Below are 18306 nucleotides of genomic sequence, written 5' to 3'. Positions count from 1 at the left end.
GTGAAAACCAGTCGAATACCACAAAGTGAAGACCTTGCTCTCTCCAGATAAACATTTCTCAGCTCAGGTTGAATGAACAAATGTATCCCTGTTTGTCACTCGTGTCATAATTCAGGACCCTTTCTCATGAATTTTGGTCTCATTAAGTCATCAAGCACAATTTGTTCTTTGTGAGTCAGTCTATTGTGCCCCATGTTCCTCTTTATCAGTGTGCTGAATTAAAGATCCTGTTGTAACTCTTCTGTTTGTGCCAGAATGTACTCTTGTTACAGTATGAGTTGTTGAGCCAGTTGTTGACTCTCCTTCTGATTCATACTCACACTGGGGTGAAAGGTGAAATTATGTTGAAAGGCATGCATCAGGTTTTATTTAGTTGATGATGTCATTTCTAATGAGCTAAATGTTCCATTCAATAGAAAGGGACTATTACTATTATTATTATTATTATTGGTTTTATTTATTCATTAATTTTTGAACAAAATTTATGTATATACATTTTGAAGATGGATGAACAAAGAAAATAGGCAAACAAATCCCAGTGTGCCCTGTTTGAAGAACAGATTAGGAAAAGGTACACACTTCTTTTATACCCACCCTCTTTAACCCTTTACTAACTTAATACTATACTATTGTTAATGATGCGCATAAACATTACATCACTTCCAACAAATATACAATAATTATTATGTAGTTATATATATATATATATATATATATATATATATATATATCTGTATAGAGCTCAACCTTAGAGGCACAAGGTCCTCAATCCTGGAATGTAAGTGTGAACCACTACATCACAGCGAGGACATGACATTCAAATAAAAAAGACATCATAACAAGTGCAAAGATAAAAACAATATGAGGATTGTACTAAAAGGTAGAAAATGAAGTGAAATGTAACTTTCTAAAACTAAGACTTAAGAAGTGTTTTGAAATAACTTCCAGATTCTACAAACTTAATCTGCTCAGGCAGCCTGTTTCAAAGCCGAGGGGCCCAGCTAGGCAAAAGCTTGAGTGTCGACTTCAAAACAACTAAGATTGTCCCACCTGAACATCTACGGCTGCACAATTTTCTGAAATGTATGACAAAGCTAAATCCCCGCAGATTTTAAAAGACATTTTTAAAATCAAATCCAAAACTTGCCGAGAGCCACTGCTGAGAAACAAAAGTTGGACTTTGGCTGATTCATACAAACCTGCAGGTTAGTTGTGTTGATTGAACATGTTAATAAACCAAATGTGTTGTAATTCTTGCACAGATGTAAATAGAAAATATGAGTGTGATAAAAGTCCTTCTATACTTTATCACACCAGGAGACGGCAAGCACAGACACACACTGAAACATCATAGACATGAGATAACCGTTGGTTCTAGTCGGTGTATAAAGCCTCTTACTTTGTGTCTTGTTTGCAGGTCGTGCACTACGACCCGTGCAGGGGTGGAGCCGGTCAGTGGAACAGCTTGTTCCGCTTCAAACACCTGGCGACTGGGAACTATCTCGCAGCTGAGGTGAATTACATTTTTCAGCTTGTATGAGAGTTCTCGTTTGTGTATAATGTCACAGTGCCTCCAAAAATCAGCATGCAATAACAATCATATGGTCTATTAGATTGCGGTTCAATGAGTATTTTTCAGTTTCAGGGTAAACACAGTTAAAAGAGGTTTTGATGATGTGCTGTAGGTGGCAGTATTCCCATTGTTATAAGCACGATCAGCACTTCTCTCCTGTTGGATTGTCTGGACTGGGTGATTGTGGTGGTAATGATAGGACTGCCATCAGAGATTTGTGGAGCTGAGGCCACTGTCTGGTCACTTTTCCTGCAGGTGAATCCTGAGTTCAAACACAACACGATGGAGCCCAAGGGAGAGGTGAGTCAGTCAAACAAGCACGTTTACCTGCACAATCACACACATCTGACCACAGATTTGAGTGTCACACTTGTCATCAGAGACAGATTTATATCATTATTTTGTGCACCAAGTTTGATAATTACAGGTCAAGACACTGTCAACTTCCAAAATGCGCCTGTTTACACCGTAGAGGGGGGAGATTGCTTTCAACGGAAAGAGAAAATTAGTTCTCGATCAGTAGAGAGATTGAGAGAGTTTAGGTGGAAAGAACAATTATCTCAGCAGTAATGAATTCAAACTTCAGGCTCTTGTTTGTCTCCTCATCCTTTAGTTATGCAATACCACCGGTTCGGCTCTCCTGCACTCACAACAGGCATGTATACACACAAACACTGCCAAACTCTATATCCAGACATTTCTTCCAGCTCGAAGCTACCATGCACATTTGTATTCTGGCAATGTAAGGAACATACACACAAACTCTCCCAGCCTCACACACTTTCTCATGCACATGCTGAATTTCAGACACACAGGGGGCTCCTTACATAACGTCTGGGTGTGTGTGTGTGTGTGTGGGGGGGGGGGGTGCCCTGCGAGAGGGGATGGGGGGAGGCAGACGTGCTGTCTGCTCTGCTCCACTCGCCTGTGCTAAGCTGGTGGGGTGAGTCACCAGCAGAGCAAGGGGGTGGGGGGGTGGGGGGGGTGGGGTAGTGGGAGGATAGAGAAGCTGAGGCATGGAGGCAGCTCTGGGGAGCTTCCCATTGACATGCAGAGAACAGTGGGAGAAATTAACCCTCGCCATTATGGGCTGCATCTGCACGCCGGAGCAGCCTACGTGCTGCAGTGTGTGTCGCCACTTTTCGCTGTAATTTGACACCTCATTAACGTAAGAAGCTGTGACAGTACAGTTTGGCTCACATCCGTCTGTCCTCAGTTATACATCTGCATCCATCAGTTTTGATCAACAGCAGGACCTTTTTGTCTGCATATACACAAGTATACATGGAAAGATACAGGAACCTTTCTTGAAATGTGCACGTACTCGGTTCTTTAGTTAAATTTTTTTTGTACTGCAATGTTATCGCCTTTTCCTTAAATCTCTGTTGCTCAGTCAAATAGGACGAACTTCTCAAATATGGTATAATGCTCTACTCTTGCTTATGATTGTGGCCTTGACACATCACAATTTTTGTCAAACTCTTTGCTGCACAAGCAGAGAAACGGGGATGCTCTTCCTGTATAGTATGAAGAGACGCATCCTTCCCACCAGTTTCAATGGATGTGCGTTAAAAGTAGAGAATAACATATGTGAGGGAAATGGTCCAATACACTAACACTTTAGCCCTCTTACCATTCAGCAAGCGTATTTTTAACTGCGATAAAAAGTGGACCTGACCTGGAGTCCATAACAAGAGGGCCTGTTATAAGGTATAAGAAGCAGGAGGAAGGTGAAATGGTGGTCTGCAGACCACATGTGGCTCCCATCACCACACTTTGCAGCCTGTGAGTCAGTTTGAAATAAATATAAATGGTTGTTTTCTCAGGTGATGGCTGATTTATGGTCATTTTAAACCTATTTGAACTCGATATCAGTTTGAATGAATGCAAATTCCCAATCATAGTGTTGTTTTTTTAAGATGAAGAATATCAAATGGATGTTTCTTTAAATTGAAGACATATAGTTAGTAATAACCTAAGTAATAAATTCACATTCCATTAAATCAGCTACCACAAATTGCATTAGTTATTGTGTTAAATGTATCAAATCCTTATTTGATCTGCTGGAGGGAAAATTAATATTTGAATCCACCTCACGGTGATAAAAGTTGTCCATCTCTGCTGGAAACGCTAAATGGACTTTACTTATATCGTCCATAAAAATCAGAAATCGTGTAACTTTGGACCTCATATTGACAAGGTTTCTGCTGTAGCATATCTGTCACAGTGCAGGGGTTGTAGTGTGACAGATCATATATTATTTTGCAAGACTGTAACCAGGTTATGGTAATGATCTTCTGACATTTCTACTGGAGAAGAAATCAGTGCGACAGGAAGTCAAAAGAAGTTGGCTCAATTAGTCCGACAATCTGAAAACATCGAACTAGTTATTTTTCTCAGTTTACTGTTAAAAAAACACTGATATGAACATTTAGGAAAATGACCACTAAATGTTTCAAAATATTCCTTAAAATGAAGATTTAATGATTTAACGATTAACAAGTTTCCAGCTAATTTTCAGTTTGTTGATTGATTGTTTCACTGATCAGATCAAATAAGGTTCATTACATTTATGGAAGAAAATTGTAGGATTGCAATGATTTTTATAAGTGCTCGAAGCAGAATTTAGAGGACGCTTCCATCTGGTTGAAGTTGGTTAGTTGATACAAATTCAATCAAAGTTTTGTTATAAAGCGTCTGGAATGTGCAGTGAATACAAAGTGTTGTGTTCATTAAATAATGTAAAATCTGTCAGTATTGATCCTTAACTTATCCATCTAACTTCTGCACGTTGTGCGTGTGTGTGTGTGTGTGTGTGTTTGTGTGTCTGTCTCATACATGCCCTCTTCAGATTGACACAGATACTGTGTACTCCAAGAGGAAGCATCAGGCAGCAGAGAAGATTGCTTTTACATTGGTTTCTGTTCCCCATGGGAGTGACATTTCCTCTCTGTTTGAGCTGGATGCTACCACACTGCAGCGGGCAGACTGCCTCGTGCCCAGGTCAGTCACTCACTGGGGGGGGGGGCACTCGCATTAAAACAAGTTACATCTGGTCAACGTGTATTCAGAAGAGGCATCTTTCAGCCACATTGCACCCCACAGATCACAGCCATTTTACATTAGAGCAAAACACTACAGTGTCACTGATTATGGCTCTAAACTCTGCTTGAGAGGATTTTCTTTGAGTTATTGTATTGTGACTAACAAAGCAGGCAGCACAACACTGTTAGTATGTTAATCATCCACATTCAATGGTAAAAACTTCATTTGTTTGTTAAATGTAGTAAGTTCAATGGTTTAAGAAACTATCCAGTGAGGAGCCAGAGGCTTCACAAATTCACAGTTCAAAGCAAAGCAATATATCACATTCCTATAGATTAAAATTTGAACAGTAGTCAAACCAATAATTGTCAAATAAGCCAGAATCTTCTCAGAATCTCTTGGTTTTATAATCTGGAAACAGTAAACGTCTACAAAATATCATCTTTTTAATGGAGAAAATGCTGTTGAGAACCTGGCAAAAATCATGATATAGTGGAGTGAATAGAATTGGTTATGTGGTTCCAAAAGCCATGCAGACCATCTTGTCAAATCACATTATTTATGATGTGATGCATGGCTAATTGTTTTACCGATATACCAGTAGTTGATTTTTAATACAGTAAAAACTGCGAGATTGCATACGCAGCTCAAAATCTTTATCGTGTGAACTTGGTTTGTCCTCCACGTTCTCAGAAACTCCTACGTGAGACTCCGGCACCTGTGCACCAACACCTGGGTGACCAGCACTAATGTCCCCATCGATGCAGTGGAGGAACGCCCAGTCATGCTTAAGGTCCATACATTGGCACACAGACATGCATTGACTTACATAAAGCAAATTCAAAAGATCCCTCACCTCCAATATTTCTTCTTACTGATACTACAGATCGGCACCTGTCCTGCTAAAGAGGACAAAGAAGCCTTTGCTATTGTGTCTGTCCCTCTGTCGGAGGTCAGAGACTTGGACTTTGCAAACGATGCGAGCAAAGTCCTGGAGTCCACCGTCAAGAAGCTTCAGTATGCCAACATTACCCAGAATGAGAGGAGGTACACGCAAACCTTTTCCGCTGTCACACGTTTCACACCAGTTCAGGTGCAGGTTTTGTGATTCCAGATTACATGTTTTTTTTCTTTGTGTTAATTTCAGGTTTGTAACGAAGCTTTTGGAGGACCTGGTTTTCTTTGTGTGCGTGGTGCCAAACAACGGACAGGATGTTCTCTCTGTGGCCACTTCCACACCCAACCGGGAGAGGCAGAAACTCATGAGAGAGCAAAACATCCTGGCCCAGGTCGGCACCAGAAATAAAGCAAAGTTTGAATTATTTCACTTTATCTGCAGTTATTTTAAAATACTCTGATTCCAAAAAAGATGGTGCCCTGTTGAATGTGAATACATTACACCTACACAGAAGTACTTGTACGTTTGTAAAAAAAAAACACAAAAAAAACTTGATTCTTGGAAGTACGAAAGTTATTATTTAAAATTTTTAAGTTTTAGTTTCTTGTTTTTTTTTACAATGCCTTTTTTTCTGGGAGGTTGTTAGAGAGGTTGTACGCTCATCATTTCTACTATACTACGCTATTTGTCAGTGTGGATACGAAATGCTTCATCATTAGCAATGTATATGTGCAAATCATAATTACCTTGTTTCATAGCGTTGACTCAGGCACTAAAATATTTTCTAATTGAAAAAATACAAAACCTGGCTGGATTTGATATAAATACTATAAATTACCTTTTAAAACTTTATTTTGTAAGGATTTCTTGGGTTTTATAAATGGAAAAGGAATATTTACTGAAAGTACAAATACTTGAAAAATCTACTGATGTACAGCAACAAAGTGCAAATATTGTTCATGCTTCCATCACCTGTTTTACTTTAGATTCTCAGAAACACAAACTTCTGTTTGTCGTTTCCGTTCTGATTGGTCTGAAATGGAAATGGAGGTTCAATGACAAATTTTGAGCATTTAGTGACATATTTAACATTAATTACCGATACAATTGGTGCTCTAGTCCGTACTGTTTAAAGCAGTCATGTGTAACCAGTGTGATTTCATTTTAGACCACTACAGTTATTCCTCTATTTTTTGATGCCGCTTTATCCTGTTCAGGGTCGCAGGGCACTGGAGCCGATCCCAGCTAGCTATGGGCAAGGCAGGGTACACCCTGGATAAGTTGCCAGTCCATCAAAGACAGTTACCATTTTTTTTTTCTTTTTCAATTTAATCTAATAAATCTCACATATCCTACTGATAGGAGTCATAATTACAACCCCTAGTACTCAGAATGGCATGTCTTTGGCCCTCCCAATGATTAAATGTCCTTATCTTGGTTGATAGTCACCATTGCATGTTGACTTCTGTTCCCTCAGATATTTGGCATCCTGAAGGCTCCGTTTACAGATCACGGTGACGGTGCCATGCTGAGGCTGGAAGATTTGGGAGACCAACGCTACGCTCACTTCAAGTACATGCTGAGACTCTGCTACAGAGTGCTACGACACTCCCAACAGGACTATCGCAAGAACCAGGCACGTTGTCAGCCTCGACAAGTGTAATATTGAGCGCTCATTGAGTTGTCATCAACCTCATTAGCATGCTCATTATCAACAAAATGTGAGGTATCAGTATCAGACAGTGTGGAAAAATCTATTGAGGGCACCCACCTGCTGCACAGATGCTGCTAATCAGGAAGCCAAAGTAGTTTTCAAGTAGGCTTTTAATTGATTAGTGGATCAGGCTCCAATAATTGAAGCATAGTAATGAAAGCAAATGTGTTTTACACTGTTATGTTAACAAAAACTGTTTTTTCCTCATTATACATTCTGCGTGAAGCTTAAAATACCCACATTTTCATGTGTTTTCACTCATGGTTTTCTCACTCAGTTACAACACGTTGCTAATGACTGGTGGCCTCTGCTATACAAACCTGTTCAGCTGAAAACGAAATGTTTTCTTCTATACCTGACAAGTTAGACTAAACAACTGAATGGTTCTTAAATTCTACACTTACGCCATAACAATCACAAGTGGGTGCTGTAAGTACTAGATGCATCCGTAGTGGCTAAGTTTAAGCCATGAAAACTAAGTCAAGTGTTTGCAGGTATCCAGCTGACTTTACCAGCTTATGGTTGATTGTTGGACAGTGTTCTTGCAAATGCTCAACAGAAGTGAGTCTGACCCAGTGTAGTTATCGTTGACACAGTTGGTGATATTTTGGGAGTTTGGATGTGGCGCAGTTTTTCGTGAAAATTCAAAATGTTGTCACATTTGGCCCAACTGTGTGGAGACCTTTGGCCAGGGATGCAGATCTGGCTCAGTGTCCCAGACTGAGTCCACCTTGCAGTACTTGAGCTTTGTTAGTTCTTCTGATCTTACACATCAGGTCTATTATGGGAAGAAACAGTTACAGCTGCTCAGATTTGCACCCCTACAATTTTCAGGGCGGAAAAAAAAAATCTCAAAACAATTTTTATTCAGAATGCAGCATGTGGAGCTTGATCAGTTTAAAACCTGATCATTACTTTTGACATCTTAAAACCTTCCGATCACAACGTTACTCATCCGATCTTCCAGTAGAAGACAATAGCCTCTATCTGTAGCCCTTAGAAACCAGAAATAGCTCATTAATAATGGCTGCCAACAGGCTGCTGACTCTCAGGATTAACTGTGGGTAAATCTGGAAATGTTGAAAAATTGTGTCATCTTTTCTATCTTTTGTTCTCGCCTTTACTTCTCTGCCATGTACACCACAAGTGTTTACAAAGTTATGTTTTCTTCACCATGTAGGAATATATCGCCAAAAAGTTCTCGATCATGCAGTCTCAGATCGGTTATGAGATTCTGGCTGAAGACACGATCACCGCTCTGCTGCACAACAACCGCAAACTGCTGGAAAAACACATCACAGCCAGAGAGATTGAGACCTTTGTGAGCTTGTTGAGGCGCAACAGAGAGCCCAGGTCAGACGTGTACACCTCCCAAATGTTAAATGTGCCCCAGAGAAAACAGAGATCCATTCTTGGATCAGGAAATTGGTGCTATTAGCAAAAAGACAAAGCTTTTTCTTATGAGTAAATTCACATTTGTATCATATTTTGAAGGGTTGCATAAAGGCACATTATCTTAAATGTATATTCATAGAAACGTAGTGTGTGAAACATTAGTATTTCTTGTGTGGTCTTCTTCCTCAGATTCCTGGATTATCTTTCTGATCTCTGTGTGTCAAACAAGACCGCTATCCCCGTCACACAGGAGCTTATCTGTAAATATATGCTGAATCCCATCAATGCAGACATCCTCATCCAGACCAAGTGAGTCACACTGTGTGGTATCTATATTTAAAGCATGCTGCTTGATCCTGCCACATTTCAGACGTTCATTTTTAAACATGGTTAAACATGCACAAACTCCTCAGCGTGAGTGTTGTGTCCCCCAGTGAATTCGCCTCTTGTGAAACAGCAGCAGCTCGACTTCAGAGTGTAAAACGTATGATTTGTTCTTGTTTGTGTCGCCCTCTCCCCCTCTCTCTTTACCCCCCACCCCCACCCCTTCTCCCAAGACTAATGTCTAACACAGAGACCACCCTGGAGTCCTCTCTAATGCAGGAGGAGGTGGAGGAGGAGGAGGTTTGGCTCTACTGGATTGACAGTCACAAGGAGCCCCACGGCAAATCCATCCGCCACCTGGCCCAGGACGCCAAGGGCAACCATAAGATGGATGCAGACATCATCACTTACTACAGGTGACGGGGGCAGTTATACTTTCACCTCCCCCAGTGTGCTGGTTCCCCGCTCTCTCATAAATAACTGACGTAAGCATCCAGAAGGCAATATTTCCTGAATTCTCACACCCTTTGTCTACTTCACCCATCTCCAGGTACCAGCTGAACTTGTTTGCTAAAATGTGTCTGGACCGGCAGTACTTAGCCATAAACCAGATTTCCAGTCAGCTTCCTGTGGATCTGATCCTGCGCTGCATGTTCGATGACTGCCTGCCCTACAACCTCAGAGCCTCTTTCTGCCGCCTCATGCTGCACATGCATGTGGACCGTGACCCGCAGGAGTCTGTGGTCCCCGTGCGATACGCCCGCCTCTGGACCGAGATACCGTCCAAGATCACGATCCATGAGTGAGAATCTACCTGCAAGATAATGTGTGAATACAAACATGAATGTGAGTCACCTCATGCAGATTCGCTGTTGCTTCCGCAGGTTTGAGTATGAGTCAACGGACACCTCAAGAGACGAGATGAAAAGGAAGTTTGCTCCCACTATGGAGTTTGTGGAAGAGTACCTTAAAGATGTGGTCAGCCAGTCTTTCTCATTTGGAGATAAAGATAAAAATGAACTCACACTAGAGGTAAAACAAACCAATACATAGCTCTTTAAAAAAAACAACCAAAAAACACATCTGTCTTTAAATGTTCAAAGTTCAAATGTGTGTTTTGTTTCCCTTCAAGGTGGTAAATTTGGCACGAAACCTGGTTTACTTTGGCTTCTACAGCTTCAGTGAGCTACTGCGCCTCACTCGCACCCTCCTCGCCATTCTGGACATTGTCCAGCACCCGCTTACCTTCATGCACAAGCTCAACAAAGGCCCAGAAGCAGGTCAGTGCACACCAATAATAAAAAGATGTGTAGTTATATTTAAAAGTAAACTTTTCTTCTATTTTGAATGAGAATCAGAATCATCAAATAGACTGAATTCTTTAAATGAGGAAGAGAAAAGAGCTCAGCATTCGCCAGGTTTCTGGATGTGAAAATGTTGATGCGACTTATAAAATGCTCTGCATCAAAGCATTTAGGATAGATTTAATGTGATGCAGTGAGCAGAGGAAGAAATTAATTTGGTTCTCTGCTCTTGTCTTACATTGTTCCCTGTAGAATAAAAGTCAGTCGAATCTAGAGGTGGAGTTTAGTTCAGCTCGTTGATTTTTGAGCTTCACCAGAGAAAAATCTGTCTAAAAACTTTGCAGGGAAAGTCTCGTATTAGTAAAATAATTGAAACCAAAAATAAAGTTGTAGGCCATTTCTGCAGTTGATGTCCTCAGAGCATGTGTTTTAGCTTGTATGACACACATTGTGCAGCTCTGCAGGCTGTAAACTGATGTAAACGATGGCCACACATAGACGTGCACGCAGACACTATAGAAAAGATATGTCAAGATGGATGTCTCCTTTAGGAAACAATGTCCTGCGAACAATTCATGGCGTTGGGGAAATGATGACTCAGATGGTGATGAGTCGAGGTGTGCCGCACAGCCTCCCGGACACGTCTCCTTCTCTGCGTTATGGTAAAGGACACTTTCTGCCAGACAATGAGGACGTCATGGTGATGGATACTAAGCTGAAGATCATCGAGATCCTGCAAGTACGTGTCGCTACTGGAGGTTTGAGTGCTGAAATTTTGCATCGTTGTATATTTTCAGTGTTTGATTTGCTTTGGGTTGTTTTTATTTTCCCCCGTCAGTTTATCTTGAGTGTGAGGCTGGACTACAGAATCACATACCTGTTGTCTACCTACAAGAAGGAGTTCGGGGAAAAGAGCATTACTGACTCTGTGGCTGATATGCCAATATTCAGACGTGAGACTTCGCTCTCCTTTTCCGCCGTCACATTTCTGTTAAAGACTAATTTTATTAAATGTTCATCATTGCAACATTAACTGACTTGTTGATTATATCTCGTCTGCAGCTTCTGAACCAGACATAGATGAAATTGCAAACAAATCAGAAAGCATGTTTGCAGGAAGGTAGGTGAACCCCAGTTTGTTTATTGACTCCAAGAGTTTCTCTTCACTCTTTAACAATCACAGAACTAAATGTTCAACCTGCTTATATGCGATTTCAGCTCTGAGCTGAGTGCAGTGGAGCTGGATGATGAGGGTGGCCGAACGTTTTTGAGGGTCTTGATCCATCTCATCATGCAAGATTACCCTCCACTGGTGTCTGGCTCACTGCAACTCATCTTCAAACACTTCAGTCAGAGAGCCGAGGTGCTGCAGGCCTTCAAACAGGTAGCAACAGTGCATTTATACTTGACTCTGGGGGCTGACGGAATATGGCATTACACACTTCTTGAGTTAAGCGATTTTAGCAATGGTCGGTGTAATCAGTTTGCATTCAGAGGGTTCTCTGTAAAGCTCACAGCTTTTAACAGTGCATCAACTTTCCTAAGTGAGGCATCTTATTCAGATTCATTTGTGTGCGTGTGTGTGTGTGTTTTCCAGGTCCAACTGTTGGTGTCAGAGCAGGATGTAGAGAACTACAAGCAGATCAAGACAGACCTTGACCAGCTGCGGCTGACTGTTGAGAAGTCTGAGCTGTGGGTGGAGAAGAGTGGCGTCTACAGCAGTGAAGACATGGTGGTCCGGCAGCCTAAAGAACCGATCGCTGAGGTGCTGTACCGTTGTTTGAAAGCAGAGCGTGTCGCGTCCACGAGCAGCATCTGACAGCAGATGTTCACAATCCTGTTTTAAGTATGACATTTAGAGCTCCGCAGGAACTTACAGTGTTTGTCTTGCACATCTCATCAGTAATGATGGTGCGATGTAAGTAAACTCTGTTTGTTTTGAATGTTAATCAGAGCTAAAGCAAAGCACACTGCTTTGTTGGCTTACTACTTAGGAATGAGGGATCAAGATGACTGAACAGCTTGCAAATGCTCTTTCTTTTTCAACTTATCAGGCCTGTAACATAAAGTGTTTTTATGTCATCTTTCAATATCTTTGACCGGCTCGGGCATGAACTTACCCTGATCAATTTTCTGGATCCGTTTAAAGTTTCTAAGTGACTATGAATTGTAAGTGGCCGTCTTGTTTCTGTTTCTTACGTTTGGTGCAGGAGGTTGTTCTGAGCCCAGTACAAGATGGGGACATTAAGCCCCAGATTGACAGCAACAAGGCAAACAACTATAATATAGTCAAAGAGGTGAGCTGCTCATTATTCTTTTTTTTCAGATTTTTTAAAAAAGTATTTGTATGTGGTGAAAAAGATAAATACGTGTGGTCTTCAGATTCTACTGCGTCTCAGCAAGCTGTGCTATCCCAGTAAGAAGAGTCGTGTGCAGCTGCAGAGGCTCCTGAAAAACATGGGAGCTCACACTGTGGTGCTGGACCTGCTGCAGATCCCCTATGAGAAGGTGACTAGAAGAAAACTGACTTTAGCCCCTTGATTTATCTTTTAACGGGGACACTGTGTGACTTTTACTCTAATCGTGTCCACTTTTGTTTGTTCTGTCCCATCACAGAGTGATGAGAAGATGAACGAGATCATGACCCTGGCACACGTGTTCCTGCAGAACTTTTGCAGAGGAAACCATCAGAATCAAGTTCTGCTGCATAAACACCTGAACCTCTTCCTCACTCCAGGGGTGTGTTGATGCACCCACTGTCATGTGCTGATCTATCAAACTGTTTCTGGACATTATTTTTCTCATAGAAAAAAAAAAAATCAGTTGCGGCTGCTCAGTTTATTTTGTTCTTTTATTTTTTCTTGTCATACAAATGTAATAATTCTCCTGAAGCATGATTATTGTTTTTTTTACCAGTTGCTGGAAGCTGAGACGATGCGCCACATCTTCATGAACAACTACCAGCTGTGCAATGAGATCAGCGACCGTGTTGTCCATCACTTCGTCCACTGCATTGAAACACATGGGAAACACGTCCAGTACCTTAAATTCTTGGAAACTATTGTGAAAGCTGATGGGAAGTATGTCAAGAAATGTCAGGACAAAGTTATGACAGAGGTGAGAGTCTTATACCGTGTTGCAAGTAGATTGAGGAAAGAATAAATGAGGAAGAATGAAGATGAATGAAGATGAAGCAGATTAGCAGTTTTATATATATATATATAAATATCCTGATTATCTAAAGAAATGAACATGTATTAGAGGCAAGTGTCATTTTAAAGACTGTGACACTGACCCGGACAAGGAGTAAACTTAATTGTATCACCAACATAAATATTTGAATGCAAAGTGACTGATTTGTGTGTTGACTCATGCTTTCCTCTGCTTGTGTGTCCAGCTGGTGAACGGCGGCGAGGATGTGCTGGTGTTCTACAACGACCGCTCGTCTTTCTCAGTGCTGCTGCAGATGATGGGCTCAGAGCGGGAGCGGACGGACGAAGACGGAGCTCTGGCGTATCACAACACGCTGGTGGAGCTGCTGGCCGCCTGCACCGAGGGCAAAAATGTCTACACTGAGCTGAAATGCAACTCTCTGCTACCCCTGGATGACATCGTGAAAGTTGTCACTGACATCAACTGCATCCCGGAGGTATTAACCACATAGTGCTGCGAGAAAGCTTTCTTATGTTAAGATGAACCCTTGACCTTCACTTTGGGAAAAAAAGAGATACTGTCTTTTTGGTTTTTGTGACTTATGAGCTAAATCATGAAGGGATATACAACAAACAAACTCCTCAAATATTCTGGTTCCTTTGAAAATCTTTAATTGTTTTAATTCTTGTAAGTATGAAGCTATAGTAGTTAATTTTTTGAGATGCATTTGTATCTTTATCAAAGTTTTTGTTTTTCTGTTGTTGTTACTCAGGTGAAAACTGCTTACGTGAACTTTGTGAATCACTGCTACGTGGACACAGAAGTGGAAATGAAGGAGATCTACACTTCGCAGCATATCTGGAAACTCTTTGACAACTTCCTGGTGGACATGTCAAGTGTAAGGCTCTATGAGACTGAAAGGTCACTCACTAGTCTCCCCTCATTAAAGGGGTCTCACACATGCGGCACGTGGGCCAAAAACTGGCCTGCCAGGGGGTCCAATTTAGCCCACAACATGACCTTTCCATGTGTAAAATGTCAAAGAAGACATTAACTAAGAATTTCCAATAACAATAACTGCTTTTCCTGTTTCATCCACTTAAAATCACACCGTTTTACTAAGGGTAGCAGTCATAGCGCAACACTGAAACCAGAACTGAACAGTAGACGGTCGCCATTCCTGTGGATGAAAGATCAGTGATGCAGTGGTGAAAACTAATTACCCTTTTGCTATCGAGGCAGCATTGCCATCAAAGTCGTACCCAGGGGTATTCTTGCCGAAGGCCGCAGAATGTGTGGGCTGAGAAACACTGCGACAGATTAGGATTTCAGAACTGAAGCCAAGTCTGTTGTTGCATTTTCAGATGCAACAAATATTTTGCGTCAGGTGGAATCATAAACTATACCATGATGTCATATTCGCTCCAGTTTGCAAAATATTTCTAATTTTATGAAAACAGTTTCATAAATGTAGGCTTAAATGCACAAAGGGCACATTTAGAGTTCCCGCTATTCAAGTGTAAATATGCAATTGTTTCACTGGTTTGTCTCAGTTGAGAATAAATTTGTGTATTTGTAACCCCTGCACCAAAATGAGTTTGACCCCTCTGCCTTATGTGTTTCTATAGTGTGGAGAACTTCAACAAGATTTGATGAGATTATCCATTTATTTATTTAGTTGTTTATTTATTTATTTATTTAGTTGTTTATTTTTTAATTGTTATTAATTTATAACAATCATTAATTAATTAATTAATTAATTAATGAATTTATTTATTTATCTATTTATTTATTCAAGGTGTGCAACCCTACAACAGACCGTAACCATGCAGATAATGCCCTGGAGAAGTATGTGATCGAGACGGTGATGGCCATCGTCAAGGGTTTCTTCAGCTCGCCTTTCTCTGTCAACCACTCCAACCTGCAGGTGATGTGTTTTTTTGTGTTTTTTTTCAATCCACAAAATGTGACCATCCTGGCTGAGTCCAGCTCTGAGTCAAGACTTTTATGCCCCTACAGTAAAAACGTTTTACAGCAAAATAAAGGGAAAAAAAGAACCCTCCTCCGCTGCACTTTCACCGAGGACCTTCATGTTTCATTGCAGACACTGCAAGCAGAGAGCATCTGCTTGAAGTGTTATAAGCTCTCTGTTCTAATTTCTTCTATCAGAGACAGTATTGAAGTGTTCCCATCTGTTTTTTCTGTCGCTCCTTGCTCTTATGCCCTTTAGGAAAAAATGATTTCTCTTCAATTTTTTTTTTTTTTTAGACAAACCAATCTGTCTTCATCAAGCTGCTGCAGTCAGCATTCAGGATTTACAACTGCACCTGGATCAACGCAGCTCACAAGGCTAATATTGAGAGCTGTATCAAAACACTGGCTGATGTGGGTGAGTGCTGTCTCTGCTGTCCGAGATTGAGGGAAAAAGAAAATCACAGGAACCCATTTAAAGTATATGTTTAAATGTCATGGCACATCAACCTGTTGGTGTCATTGTTTACTATTTGATGTCATCGCAGCTACAGTAAGACCGCCCCCAAGTACCATTGACCAGAGAGGAGCTGCCTGTATCAGCCATTCAAGCAGAACATTTAACTCTGTGACATCTAACCCATAATGTTCCCATCCACCAGCTAAAGCAAGGGCCATAGCCATCCCCGTGGATCTAGACAGTCAAGTCAACACCTTGTCTCTCAAGGTGCATAGCAACACAGTGCAGCGGGCAGCCAAAGACTGGAGGATCTCCGCCCGCACGCGACCTCGCAAGGAGCCTCTGGGTGGCCCTGACTACAAAAACATCATTGAGAAACTGCAGGTACATTTATTTAAAGAGTCTACACTTTATGCAAATTAGGAATCTTACTTGATGATTTTGGACTGGAGGCATGCGCATGAGAAGTTCCTCATGGCTTTACATGTGCTATCCGTCTACTGGATGGTATTTTTTAATGTGTGTCTTGTCCACAATGTACAGGGGGTTGTGTCTTGTCTGGAAGAGCAGTTCAAGCCAAAGGTTCAATCGGAATTTTCGGTGCTGGTGGATGTTCTTCACAGCCCCGAGCTGCTGTTTCCAGAGGCGGCTCGCTTTCGTTGTGAGACTGGAGCCTTCATGTCCAAGTGAGTAACTGTGAGAGAACAAAGCGCATACCTCCTCTTTTCCAAAGGCCTTGAGGCCACAGGTGAGAGGGTTTGTCTGGCCACGGGGAAGGCTCGCAGCATGGCTGACATGGCAGTTTGGGGTCAAATCAGTTAAGATTCTTCACAGTACTTTTTCTTATTGCTGTTTGTTTGAGTTGTGAAAAAAAAATATCTAAATAAACATTGCAAAACAAAACTGAGGCATAAATTCTTCTATCCATTCACCTTTTATACATCATCCAGACATATGTCACAGAGGTTGGAACTTATACACTGTGAACAGGGCCTTTACAGACACAGAAACATAAAAAACAAGTCTCTGGATTGTGAGAGATATTTGACAGTACATAATTCAAACTTTCCTGCTGATGTGTAACCTTAATGGATAACAGAGACAACAATACCACATTTAGTGAGACATGAAAGATTTGCTTTGTTACCCCTGTTGAAAATGACATCTTCTCATGTTTTCCCTCTCTCAGACTCATAAAACACACCAAGAAGCTCATGGACAAAGAGGAAAAACTGTGCATTAAAATCTTGCAGACACTCAGAGAGATGCTGGACAAGAAGGAATGCTTTGAGGAATCTGTGAGTATTTAATCCTCAATTACATGTTTATAATTCATGTAAATTGATTGTTTTGAGATTGCTCTGTGTTCCTGCTCATCATCCTTTGCCATATAATCATCTTTGCCTTAATGTGGTTTAGTGTCTGACAGGCACATGTGGGCTAATGTGCTAGATGCTGTATATGTACCATTCAAAGCAATTGCTCAAAAATACAGAAGCTCCATAAAATTGGTTTTAGTATCTCACACACCCTGTTGCATACAAAACACAGTGAACAAGTGCAGATGCCTAAAAGTTTGCTGTGGATTCAACCCTGTCCTCATGTGCCGGCAGTGCTCTCCTCCTATCAGCAGTGCAGTGTAGTCCTTGTTTTCTCCCAGGTCTGTCGGCCCAGAGCCCAGACTCCCCTTCATCAGTATGCTGTGGGCCTTTCGATGTTACATAAGGCAGGGAGGCACTTGAGGACACACTCACACTGAGAGGGAGAATAGCAAGGAGGAAGTAAGCGAAGGAGGAGCAGTAGGATCGGGGGGAGGAGGATGGATGGGGGCGCACTGAACAAACAAATCAATACTGCGGCGAGTGGGGGGTACAGGAGCCTGTGTCCTCCTGCACCCCCTCTCAGTCAGAGGCCTGGAACGTGAATGACAAGAGTTTGGCGGAGGAGACTTGTGTATGTGTGCATTCGGGTTGGGAGGGGAGGACTGAAGTGTGAAAAAGTCCGGCCACCTTTTGGAGGGTTTTTAGGAGTTTGTTCAATCTGAGGACTGAAAGAAGGGGTCACTCTGAAATTCACACATCATGTGTTGCTCCAGTCAAGACTCCAGTCAGTGTGTTGCTCTCTTCAGACTGTGTGGGATTTAATGCAGATATGAGTATTTTTAGCACAAGTCAGCTTAGTCAAGGATGTTTTTGGTGCACAGAAGCAAAACTAAAATAGAGCATATGTATGTTGTGACAGTATTAGTAATATGGTCCAATACTCTTTTTTTTTTTTCCTCATTATAGTCCATGGCAGCTAGTGTCACTGAGAGAGTTTTATTTTCTGTATTTGTATTTCGATCTTGTGTCTGTCAGCCAAGCATTATTTTTATTTTTTTTTCAAAAAGCAAATGATTCAACAGTTGTGTGGAAGGAGATCAGAGCATTACAAAGTGGAAAAAAATAGTCACTTTTTAAAAGCAGCTTG

At 41.3% G+C, this 18306-nt stretch overlaps 1 protein-coding gene across 6 annotated transcripts in view; it reads left to right on the top strand.

Annotated features, from left to right (window-relative positions):
• Positions 1 to 18306, top strand: part of itpr2 (inositol 1,4,5-trisphosphate receptor, type 2) — a 65274-nt gene that overhangs the window by 9081 nt on the left and 37887 nt on the right. For all 6 annotated transcript variants that reach the window (XR_013935784.1, XM_080474993.1, XM_080474992.1 and 3 more), the window contains exons 9-37: positions 1418 to 1513; positions 1829 to 1873; positions 4425 to 4576; positions 5312 to 5411; positions 5505 to 5665; positions 5766 to 5907; positions 6994 to 7152; positions 8411 to 8583; positions 8815 to 8934; positions 9183 to 9365; positions 9500 to 9751; positions 9834 to 9981; positions 10082 to 10229; positions 10805 to 10992; positions 11092 to 11206; positions 11316 to 11373; positions 11472 to 11637; positions 11851 to 12018; positions 12464 to 12550; positions 12636 to 12761; positions 12870 to 12992; positions 13170 to 13370; positions 13651 to 13902; positions 14179 to 14304; positions 15205 to 15333; positions 15675 to 15795; positions 16040 to 16221; positions 16381 to 16523; positions 17027 to 17135. Coding sequence is in view for 5 of the 6 variants with exons in the window: in XM_080474993.1 (XP_080331119.1) it covers positions 1418 to 1513; positions 1829 to 1873; positions 4425 to 4576; positions 5312 to 5411; positions 5505 to 5665; positions 5766 to 5907; positions 6994 to 7152; positions 8411 to 8583; positions 8815 to 8934; positions 9183 to 9365; positions 9500 to 9751; positions 9834 to 9981; positions 10082 to 10229; positions 10805 to 10992; positions 11092 to 11206; positions 11316 to 11373; positions 11472 to 11637; positions 11851 to 12018; positions 12464 to 12550; positions 12636 to 12761; positions 12870 to 12992; positions 13170 to 13370; positions 13651 to 13902; positions 14179 to 14304; positions 15205 to 15333; positions 15675 to 15795; positions 16040 to 16221; positions 16381 to 16523; positions 17027 to 17135 (4173 nt within the window). In the remaining variant the exon portion in view is untranslated. The remainder of the gene's footprint in view (positions 1 to 1417; positions 1514 to 1828; positions 1874 to 4424; positions 4577 to 5311; positions 5412 to 5504; positions 5666 to 5765; positions 5908 to 6993; positions 7153 to 8410; positions 8584 to 8814; positions 8935 to 9182; positions 9366 to 9499; positions 9752 to 9833; positions 9982 to 10081; positions 10230 to 10804; positions 10993 to 11091; positions 11207 to 11315; positions 11374 to 11471; positions 11638 to 11850; positions 12019 to 12463; positions 12551 to 12635; positions 12762 to 12869; positions 12993 to 13169; positions 13371 to 13650; positions 13903 to 14178; positions 14305 to 15204; positions 15334 to 15674; positions 15796 to 16039; positions 16222 to 16380; positions 16524 to 17026; positions 17136 to 18306) is intronic.

Source organism: Lipophrys pholis (genome assembly GCF_963383615.2).
Source record: "Lipophrys pholis genome assembly, chromosome: 11".
NCBI lineage: Eukaryota > Metazoa > Chordata > Actinopteri > Blenniiformes > Blenniidae > Lipophrys > Lipophrys pholis.
Note: the sequence above shows the minus strand (reverse complement) of the source record. Positions and strands in the feature narration are given on the sequence as shown.